Source organism: Austrofundulus limnaeus, unplaced genomic scaffold, assembly GCF_001266775.1.
Source record: "Austrofundulus limnaeus strain Quisiro unplaced genomic scaffold, Austrofundulus_limnaeus-1.0 Scaffold946, whole genome shotgun sequence".
NCBI lineage: Eukaryota > Metazoa > Chordata > Actinopteri > Cyprinodontiformes > Rivulidae > Austrofundulus > Austrofundulus limnaeus.
Window position 1 is genome coordinate 9,973 of NW_013953348.1, and position 11,677 is coordinate 21,649.

Here is an 11,677-nt window from a genome sequence, read left to right on the forward strand (position 1 = left end):
ACTGCACACAAACAGGCGTTTACACCCTGGGTTTTCTATTCGGGCACTGACGAAGGATATGTGCATATGTGTATTTATGTGTGTATGTATGCGTATGCATATATATATGCATGTATATGAAAYTGTTTGGATATGTAGGTAGGGGTARGGTTGTGTATATATTTGTATATGTAAATGGGTATGGTTTTCAGCAAGGCTTAAGTCATTATAATTATTATGCATTTTTGTTGCTGTGGTTTTGCTATCTTTGTTTTGTAGGTGTGGAGCCGAGAAGTCCGGTGTGCTGTCTTGTGTTTTCTCAACATATAATTTACATATCTTCTAATCTCTTTTTCACTCTTTCTCAATGCATTTCACTTTTCTTTCTTCTTCTTTTTCTCCTATTAAAAAAATCATAATAATGGTGTGGAGAGGATGGCTATAGGGGGAGAAGGGCGGCCATAAAAAAATTACTCCTACACTTCACTTAAAGACTGAGARYCTTGATAACTGACTTTAACTCTCAGCTTTTAACTAAGAATTATTTTACACTTCAGTCCACTCTTAGCAGCATTCTGAAGAGGAATTCTAAGATGTTTTATAAATATGGGCCCAGATCTGTTTAAGTCCTGATTTATAGAAACTTGGAGCTACAGGAGCTAGACTTTCTTTTCTGTAGGACTGGATAAGTTTACATCATTTAATATCATAAAATCAGCTTCAAGACAGACGCTTTAGTTTTGATAAAAGTTTGTGAAAATAGACTAAAACCAGATCTGAAGGTTGTGTAAGGTTCTGACTTCTCTGGAGTGTGTTGAGTCCAGTAAGATGGAAACAGAAACACCATTACAAGAAAACATTCAGTTTGTTTATATYGTGCCAATTCAGAACAGAAGTCATGGCCGGGCAGCYAACAGAACCGATCACATACTTTATCAGGTTTATTGAAGTTCTCTGTGTGAGGAASCCAGCAGAAACACCAGTTTGGTCTGAGGTTCTGTTAGAACCCAGCAGACATGTCGTTTCATAAACTCATTCACACAAATGAAGCACGTGYAGCTGACGCAGAAAACTGTGCAAAACACTTCAGCATGACTTTAAGAATATGAAGTGCAGAAAGAGAAAAGACTAATTTTATAAATAAAACACAATATTTCTAAAAAAAAAAGGTAGTAAAAAAGATGCATAATATTACTGACCAGTTAAACTTCAGCCTGAACAGAACACAGAACACAGAACCCAGAGTAGAACACCAAACCTGACCTTCCACAGGTCTCTGCAGGATCTGGTTGCTCTCCATCTCTTTAAAATGATCAAAGTTTGAAAGTCCAGAAGGAAGGAGGACTGATTGMTTTTACTTTCACCAAATCAGAAACTGTTTTGAAAAAAAAAAAAAAAGAAAAATGTCAGATTGATATGAGCCATGTGCAAGAACTAAGTCTTTAAAGGACTTCTCAAAGTTTCTAAAGTCCTGTCATCCTGGCTCTTAAAATCTGTGGAGGCTCTGTTTAWGGGTCACACCCAAAGAGGTCCTCGACATCTGAACCAGCAGCACAGACCACCTGGTCAGTAATGAAGCCTCTAATCGAGTAAAAACCTGATCCAGAACATTGTTCGCCCTCACAGTCTGTCACAGTTCTGAAGAGCAGGTGAAAGTCCGTTGATGCTCACTCTCCTGGACATCTGCCCGTGTTCTGGAGGACCAGCCCCACCCTGCAGAGTCTGGGTCAGGCTAACTTGGGCGGTGCTGAAAGAAGTGATTCTCCCACTTCCAGCAATCTGCAGGTTGACGGTGGTGGCGTAACTGGTCTTCTGGTTCCCCTGTTTGGAAGGAGGTGAAAGGGTGAATGACAGAGGTGAAGATCTGGGGGTTGAGGGGGGTGGGACAGAGGGTATCGGAGGTGGTGTGGTGGCCTGAGGTGGTCTCGGGCTTTGGAACTGGTGCTGGTATAGGTCCGGTGGAGAGGAGAAACCCAGGCATGAGTGGGAGGGATTGTGCGTTTGGGAGGGACGGGCTACATAAGCACAGATGAGCTGAGTGCGACAGTTCCCCTCCTCCAGTTCTGGCTCACCACACTCAGTCCGGCTGTCTGATGGAGCCGCGGAGGTGAGAAGGTGCAGTGAAGGCAGGGGGGGAGGACAGGGGGTGGTAACAGGAGGACTAACACTTGTTTCAGGGTCTTCAGTTCTGGTGGATTTGTTTGAAGGATCTTGAACATCTGACCATGTAGTTGAGTYCTGCCCACCTGCCATTCCCTTAGCAGAGGTAAACCTGCTGGACCAAAGTCCAGCTCTGGGGCTGAGGCGAGACAAGGACCTGCTGTGTGAGGACCACTCACTGCTTGGACTAGTTGGACTAACTGGACAGGACTCCTGCTCATTATAAGAAGCTCGGAGGCTCCCGCTGAAACCACAAGATCTCCGTCTGCTGTCTGCCCAGGAATGACTCAGTCCATGCTCGTCGCTTGGAGCTGGACTCCATGGTCTGTTTTCCAGGCTGGAAGAGAAAGTCCTATGGAGGTTCTGAGAAGGAAGAGGACAGAATCTGGACAGAGAAGTCCTCCCTGGGAGAAAGGAAGAGGAAGCAGATGTAGAAAAAGAAGAAGTCTTGTGTGTCGGTGAACCTGAAGCAGAAGAAAAGAATGGAGGGGAGGAAACATACGGAGAGCTTCTTGGGAGTGGTGTTTCTACATTATTTGTCCAAACTGACACACCGATAGGAGGAGGGGAAAGAATCCCAGGTCTCCCATCTGAGGAAACTTCTCCAAATGCAGAACCTGCAGAGGAAGCTCTGGGTAGATCTAAAGGAAGATCTAGATGGTTGTGGGAACGTCCAACCCGTGTGCCGCGAGGGTGGGGAGGTTTGTTAGCCAGGGGGGAGGAGTAATTGTGTTGAGGAGGTGGAGAGCATAGGTGGGGAAACGATGCTGGTGTTGGGGAGGGGGATGGAGACTGAACTCGTGAGCTAGGTTCAGATGCAGAAAAAGGCCGTGCTACACGGTTGTGAGACCCTGACCACAGAGGATAGTGGTTCTGTTGTGGTTCTGTAGTGCTGCCATCAAACACTGACCAACCACGGGTACACACACCCCTGGTGTTATTTACACTGCTGAGTGGTGTTGAACCAACYCTGRTGTTGTTGTTGTTGTTGTTGTCAGTCTGCGATGAACCGTTGTTGGAATGAAGGAATGAGGGATGCAGGTACGACGTCGGAGAGTAGAGAGGCTGACGAAGGCTCGTAGATGGAGAGGGAGGAGACTGCATAAAGGATGGAGATGGACACGAGGACCAGAGAGAGGATGGGGGACATCTGGGATGTTGCACCCCATCCTTAGTGCACCCCAGATGGGAATGGGCAGGAGCACTAGTGTCTGGGGGGAGTTTAGGAGAAGGAGAGTACCGTCGCAGGTGAGGAGTGGAAGAGGGACTTTGATTGACTGTCTTTGTGGGTGGGGCTTGTTGCCATGCAGAGTTGCTTTTAGCAATACACTGACTGATGGACTGACTGATGCAGGAAGCAGCTAAAGATCTGCTAAATGCAGAAGAAGTATTGGAAGATGAACACGGTGAAAAAAGGTCCGAGGAAGAGGGGCCTGTCCTCAAAGATGAAGACTTTTCAGATGAAAGACGGGAGGGAGGTGGGGATAAACAGGACAGAGATGTGAGAGTCGGATTCAAGGGGTCTGCTGGAGTTACAGGGGTGGGAGAGGACGACGGGATGATCCTGAACGGTGATGAGCAGGGAGATGATTGGACAYAGGAGGTGGGGGGAGATGTAAGAGGCCTAAGGCCTACGGGGACAGGGGTACTGGTGGAGGATCCTGACACCGGCACATCTGGCTCCCTGGAAATGACAAAACACAAAGGTGAAAATGCTGAAGGGGTTAACTCAGCTACAGCTCTGRAGCCAGTAACAAACCAGACAAAAACCTCCAGAAAGTCTGGATCCAAGTTTAACAGAGTCTAGGAGAGGCTGGATCCCTGGAGTTGCAACTTGTTTTATTAAAGAATTCTGATAAACGGTTCTTTGTTGGTTTTGTTCAGAAGGTTTGGACCACAGTGGMGAGAACAGTGGGGAGGGTCTTTGGTTTCAGCTCCAGCAGGATTAACAGCAGGAAGAAAAAGACTCCCTGATAGGAAAGAGCAGGACTGTGAATGGTTCAGTTAGTTTTCACTCCTCTGCCTCTCCATTAAAAACAGTCCTGAACTTCAGTGTGGCTTTGTGCTCTTTATTTAGTTAAGATCCCATAAAACTATGGTTTTCAGTCTACAAGTTTAATTTGTTGCACATGTCTGATTCTTTCTTAATGTTTCTAAATGGTTCGGATTATTTGTTGGGTTTGACTTTTCAACAAGCAGAATTCTTGTTGGTCCATTTGTTGACTTCATAGCTGCAAAGCAGAGAACCAAACTGTGCAGAGAGTAGTGCTCATTAAAAGGTCAAAGGTCATCTCTGATTGTGGCTGTATGAAAAAGTACAGATCTATGTAGTCCAACACTTGTGCTGAGAGTAACGTGGCCAAAGGCAGATTTGTTGCTAAAAATAGAGCCCAGAAAACAATCACTGCAGATTTCTTACAGATGGAGAGAGAAGAACCCTGAGGCACATTCCTCACAAGAACTATAATCCGCCTACACTTAGTCACGAATTATTTAAACTCTAAAACATCAACATGACTGTGAAACAACACGTTGCTTCTTTCAAATTACAATCAGGGAAGAAAAGTTTCTTTAGTTGTAGAACCAGGGGAAGAAATGAAGCAGACGGTCTGGTGTGGGATTATAATCTATAGGATCGTCTTTGTTCCAACTGTCACTGTCAGAGAAAGGAGCTGCTGGATTCAGATTTCAGGACTGGGTTCAGTCAAAACCAGGAACTCTGATGGTTCAAAATCTAGGTTGAACTCAAGCTTCTTCACCTGAACCAAAGGCCACTCCTGGACTGAATCAGTCCTTTATGAAACCAAACCCCATTTACTATTATTGCTGGTTAGTGGTACTTTTGTTTTTTGTGCATTGTCTACAGTTTGTAAACTAGTGTGAGAACCTCTATACTGATGCTGCTGTGACACCTGAATTTCCCCTCAGCGGGACAATAAAGACTATTTCTATTCTATTTTTATTCTATTTCTATTCTTCTATTTTAATAGCCTATGCCACTCACAGGTTTCTGTTCCAACACTTACGTATTTTTTGGCCACGGACAGCACTTCCGGTTTGCAGGCAACACTTTGTTAGCGTAGCTTTTTTCASTGGGTGGCTGCTGTCCACAGRACAGGGTTTACATATTACATGTAACAWTAACACAGGAGAGGCTCTAGAGAGGATTAAACCCATAAAAAACAAAGGTAAAACATCCAGAATTAGGGCTTTTTCACTCTTCCTTGGCTGCTTGTTGTGTGGATTGTTCACGTAGAGCTGTGACACTGTTGGAAAGAGCAGAGTCTGGACTTTAAACTGATGGGTACTTGTTTGGTTTGGATCGTTTTCCCCGACGTTACTGAACTGAAAACATAATGATCATCAGGAGGAGGTTCTGCTGCTCTCAGGACAGGAGGGGAGGGTTGTGTCTACACTGTAATATACACTCTGACAAGTTTTTGTTTTTGCATAAAACTCATGAAAAAGTTGCCTAAAATAGTTTCATACTCTGTATAACACACACACACACACACACACACACACACACACATCTTGTGAAGAATTTAATGTTCTTGTCGGAAGCAACAAAACGGTGGATGCTGAACAGCTGCCTCAGCGTCAGGCTCTCTAACTGGAGAAGATCATTTACCTCCAGCACTGAATCCACAGTCTGAAGTAGAGACATGATCCTGATCCAAACATCTAGTCTGTATACTGGCCGCTGTGTTAGCGTCCTCCTCGCTGTCCTCTAGGTGAGTTTTGCTCTCTCGGGTCTTGGCAGTAAAGGGGTTAATGGTACAGCTCCCTTCTTTAATCTGTCTTCTCATTTCTGACGCTGGCTCTTGAGTGTCGTCAGGTTTGAAACGCGAGTGTTTGCCTTAACTCCTCATCAAGAGGAACATGGAGAAAAACGAACGACTCTATAATTCCTGCTGGTTAGTGGACACAACGACACACAACAGAACTCATATTTTATACCAGCAGCTCACAGATGCTTGGTCTAGTTCTAGGAGCTAACGCTAAAAAACATCATGCAGTAGGCAGGACCTGGAAGTGATGCTCATGGCCTGAATTTTAACAGAAGTACGTTAATAACAGCTGTGGCATACAGGCTATTCAGAAATATTTTTATGTAATACTCAATTATCTGAGGCAAACGGTTCAATCACTGAGGGGAAATCCTCAGTCCTACAGCAGAGAGAAAGAAGACAAAACCCCTGAAGTTTGGGTGAAGAAGAAGAGGAAAGAGTTTGTAAAAACATTAGAAGATTTAGTTATTTAGAGACYTCATCAGACTCTAACCTGCGATTGTTGTTTTTTTCTTTTGGCTGCTCCTTTCAACAGAGAGCACCACAATGAGCAAACTCAGATATTTTTACTCCAAATGCAGCCACTGACCACAGGTCAATCAATCAATCAGTGGATCAATCAATCAATAATCAATCAGTCAGTGGATCAACCAATCAATTAATCAATCAATCAATCCAAAAGCCTGCCTGCCTATCTATCTATCTATCCATCTATCCATCTATCCATCCATCCATCCATCCATCTATCCATCCATCCATCCATCCGAGTTTGGAACATAGAAGGTCCAGCTTTGCCTTTCAGACCCCTCTTCACCATGACTGACCAGAGCAACATCCTCATTACTGCAGGCTGAGATTCTTTGGTATCTTAAGCTTCATTAAAGTTAATAAATCCTTTTGATACATTGACTTTTGTGTATTTATCAATAAGACCACATGATGATGCTTAGGGAAATATATTTTACTGGACTTGATTGTTTGAATTATTTGGGGGCAGTAGAGCAGCTTTTGTTGGGGTACCTGGGTAAAGAAGGCTTCCATTGCCTCAGTTCAGTTTTTTGTTTTTACCTGCTGTAACAGTCAGAAGATCTGCTGATGTTCCAGGACACAGATGAAGCCTGTTTGCTCTGAGCAGGTGGAAGAACTGTTCTGTGGCAGCTGGACATTGGGAAACAGTCTGTAGATGATGGAGACCAGGGCTCCATGGATTCTGAAATCTGGCCTGATGACCATGGATGGCATGATACTTTGTATATTACTTTATGATCCAGAAGGTCCTCAGAGAGGTCTGAGGTCATGGTGTAACGTGGAATGGGAAACTCTTCCTGGTTCTCATTTAAAGACTGGTGTCTCTCTGGCTCCCCCGTGGCCCCGAGCATTGTGGACTCTTCCTCTGTCAGTGTTTCCTGTGCGGTGGGCTCTCTGCTCAGTTCTGGGTGAGACCTCTCTGAGATGCTGGACTCCGATGGGGCTTGACATAACAGAAGGTCTTCTGGAGCCTCCTTTGTCCAAGGTGAAGATCCAGATCCAGCATACAGATTCTCGTCTCTGATCAAGGTTTCCTTCATATTATCGAGTCCAGAGCTGGTCTGCTCTAACACAAGTTCATCTGTTTTTTTCAGTAGAGGGACTACACCTTGTTCAAAATCTTCATCTTGAGCTTCATCTTTGGAAACTCTGCATTTTGATGGGCTGAAAGACCCCTCTGAGGGAGCTGGTACAATATTTCCACTTATTGAGTCTTCTCTAACGGTGTCAGTTGGCTGGGGGATGGTGTTTCCAGATGTTGAGTCTTCTCTAACAGTGTCAACTGGCTGGGGGATGGTGTTTCCAGATGTTGAGTCTTCTCTAACGGAGTAAACTGTGTGGATGACTGTGTGACCAGATGTTGAGTCTTCTCTAAAGGAGTAAACTGGGTGGACGACAGCACTTCCAGATGTTGAGTCTTCTCTAAAGGAGTTAACTGGCTGGATGACAGTGCTTCCAGATGTTGAGTCTTCTCTAATGGAGTAAACTGGGTGGACGACAGCACTTCCAGATGTTGAGTCTTCTCTAAAGGAGTTAACTGGCTGGATGACAGTGCTTCCAGATGTTGAGTCTTCTCTAACGGAGTAAACTGGCTGGGGGATTGTGTGTCCAGATGTTGAGTTTTCTCTAACGGAGTAAACTGGCTGGATGACAGTGCTTCCAGATGTTGAGTCTTCTCTAACGGAGTAAACTGGCTGGATGGCAGTGCTTCCAGATGTTGAGTCTTCTCTAACGGAGTAAACTGGCTGGATGGCAGTGCTTCCAGATGTTGAATCTTCTCTAACGGAGTTAACTGACTGGATGACAGTGCTTCCAGATGTTGAGTCTTCTCTAACGGAGTTAACTGGCTGGATGGCAGTGCTTCCAGATGTTGAATCTTCTCTAACGGAGTTAACTGGCTGGAAGACAGTGCTTCCAGATGTTGAGTCTTCTCTAACGGAGTTAACTGGCTGGATGGCAGTGCTTCCAGATGTTGAGTCTTCTCTAACGGAGTTAACTGGCTGGATGGCAGTGCTTCCAGATGTTGAGTCTTCTCTAACGGAGTAAACTGGCTGGATGACAGTGCTTCCAGATGTTGAGTCTTCTCTAACAGAGTAAACACAATATCCTTTATCTTCCTCCAACCTGCAGACAAAGAGCACAATCAATCCTTAAAAAGTATCACATAGTGTTTAAGAGAACAAACATCTGTTTGTGAAGTAACCCAGCTGGAGAATATTTAGGAACAATAAAGGTGAGGAATCCATCCTGTCTATAGTTTCCAGCAGACATCTGCAGAGTTCTCTGCAAATAAGAAACCTTCCTGAACTCACCTGACTTTTTGCTGTTCCACTTCAGAGGCTGAAAAAATATGAAGAACTTCTCCTCTTGCTGCAGAAGATTCTTTGAACTCTGAACTTTTAGAGTGAATGCTTTTAGTCCAAGGTGCCAAAGCAGATGCCGAGGGGTGGTTTCTGGAACCCTGACCCTGCATCTGCGTTCTGAGCTGATCATTTGAATCTGGAGAAGTAGACGGTGTTTCAAGTTGGACTTCACTCCTGGAGGATGGAGGTTCTCCTAGTACGGCTGGAGACGCTTTGGTCAAGGCAGAGATGAAGTCCCTCGGTCTGGAGAGCATGAACCCATTTGTTTGCAGAGAGGGTGGGGTCACGTGAGCAAACAGCTGAGATTCTCTAGGCAACACCATGTTCTCGTGTAGCTCTAGAAAAGAAAAAAAAAGAAATAATTTGTCATAACTAAATTTGTGAGTTTAGTGACATCAGACTTTGATCTACAACAGACTTAAGACTTGAAACCATGAAATCTAGCCCACCATTAGTCTGGTTTTCTGCCTTCTTTATCATCATCTCCTCCTGAAACTTTTGGCACTCATGGCTCATGGTTTGGATCTGGTTCTGACCACCAGCCTTGACTGACTGCTGCCTGGTCTGCTTGCTGGCTAGGCTCTCAGCTTTGGTATCTGGACCAGGTTTGGTTTCTTCTTGATCTGTTTCTATGTGATGCTGTGTAGAACTTCTGTCTTGGTTCCAAGTAGAACGTCCAGTCAGTCTTGCAGATGTCCATGACTGAGTCCACACAGTGCTGGCCTGTTTCTCATGTAGCAACACATTCATGGTGCTGGCTTTGGCACTGTACATCTGGGCCATTGTTTGGACCTTGCTTAGAATACGCTCTGAGTTTTCCATCAGGACAGGGTCCACCACTGGGTTCGACTCAAATAACCCAATACCAGTGACATCTGAGGCCATTCCTTCAAACAATGCTCGATTAGCAGTCACAATCCTGGAGTGGCGGGACCATCGACCCACTTTTATCTGACTGGTGAAACCCTTCAGGTTCTCCTTAGTCCCTACCTGGTCTCTGGTTAGGTTTTTAGACCAAGTAGACTGGGCTTTGCTAATTTGGGTTTTTTGTTCTTGTGTAAGATGTGCAGAAGATTCTGTACAGCTCGTAAGAGGTTCTGCTTGTTTGAGGGCATGCCCATTGCTAACAGGTTGATACACAGCACTGGTCGTTCCTTCTTCTGTGGGTTTAGGATCTTCAGAAAGTGTTGAAGCTTCTTTTTCCAGTAAATTTGCTATTTTGGGTTTACTAACCACAACGTTCTCCCACTCCGTTTCCATCACTCTTTCCTCCAAAGATTTTTCACAGATGTCCTCAGTTTTGTCCTGGATCTCCGGCTCCTCTTCAGTAAGTCTGTTTGGACTTGATTCTGGATTCAGACTTGCTTGGGTTGGAGACTCCTGGTTTTGAATCCCATCACAGACTACTGGCTCCTCTGGCTCAGAATTAAAAACGGGAATTGYTTGATCTACCTCTTCATCACAGTTTGATTTTACTGAAATGTAAGTGGGACCAGTAGAAGAACTGGACTCAGTCTCCAGCTCTGGTTCTTCACAGTCATGTTTGAAATACATGCTCACTGGCTCCTCATGGTGTCCACCCATACTGAAGCGTGATACTGACTGTTTTACCAGGCCAGTGGGAATTTGTGAGAAACTGTTTCTTCTTCTTGATGGTACTTCATCTCTCAGCTCTTCTTCCTCCTCTCGCTCCTCTTCCTCGGCCTCTGCAGCAGCCTCATAGTAGCTCCGGATCTTTTCGATGATCTTCTTGTCTCTCTTGGTGAGGTGAGATGCCCTTGGTGGATGACATCTCTGGATGAGGTGATGATATTGATGTTTGGACTCAGTGTCTTTTGTTGGGTCTCTGCTGATCTCTGTCCTTTCTTCTGTTGACAATGAGGGATGAAGATTTGAAGATGAAAATGGATTAAGGACACTTTTTCCCTGAGCTTCCTCTTTTTCAGCCTCTTCCTTGTTTGTCTGTTCTAATGGACCTGTTGCATCTGTAATTTCTTGGACTTCATTTGTAGCCGTCTCTCTTTGGTTGATCTGGTTTTGGATGCTGTTGTTCTCCATTTCTGCTCCTCCCTGCTCATGTTGGGGAGGCAGTCTTTGTTCTGGACTGGAGATGGGGGTCAWTGGACTGGTGAAGGTGGTCCTGTTTGACATAGACTTTGTCTCACTGAGAGAATCCTGGGTCTCCTCCTGAACAAAGTGAGAAAAACAGCAAAAGGATTAAGTCTACAATTAGTTCATCCAGTGTGTCCATTTTCTATCAAACTGAGTATAGATTGTTTGTCTTGTTACCGTGTTGAATTCTTCTTTGGTTCTGTTCTGGTTGATAAACTCTAGAATCTCCTCTGTGATGGATAAAGTGGGAGGAGCACTGAGGGGGGTTAGTTCCTCTTGTCGCTCTTCCTCCTGATTTAAACAGAAACAACTTACAGAAATCCCACAATTTCAAAAAACAGATCTACAGTACATTTCTGTTATTAAAGACAGGCTGAAGTAACCTCACTTGGAGTCAGAATATACAGATGAGGTCCGTTTAACAGACCTGTCCTGTTGTTATGGAGATGACTAGGGCCAGCTCCTCTGGGGGAACTCCAAGGTGTTCCCAGACCAGCTGAGAAACATAGTCCCTCCAGCGTGTCCTGGGTCTTCCTCTGGGTCTCCTCCCAGTGGGACGTGTCCAGAACACCTCACCAGGGAGGAGTCCAGGAGGCATCCTAACCAGATGAACCACCTCAACTGGCTCCTCTGGACGTGGAGGAGCAGCAGCTCTACTCTGAGTCCCTCCTGGATGACGCAGCACCAATCCACCTGTTGATCTCCTGCTCCATTCTTCCCTCATTCATGAACAAGACCCTGAGA

At 45.0% G+C, this 11,677-nt stretch overlaps 1 protein-coding gene across 1 annotated transcript in view; it reads right to left on the reverse strand.

Moving 5' to 3' along the window:
• Positions 1-825: 825 nt before the first annotated feature.
• Positions 826-11,677, reverse strand: part of plekhg2 (pleckstrin homology domain containing, family G (with RhoGef domain) member 2) — a gene marked incomplete at its 5' end in the record, with an annotated part of 36,239 nt that continues 25,387 nt past the window's right edge. Inside the window, 5 exon segments of the mRNA XM_014029728.1 lie at positions 826-3,823; positions 6,999-8,582; positions 8,771-9,158; positions 9,271-11,008; positions 11,111-11,224. Of these exon segments, the coding sequence (XP_013885182.1) occupies positions 1,600-3,823; positions 6,999-8,582; positions 8,771-9,158; positions 9,271-11,008; positions 11,111-11,224 (6,048 nt within the window).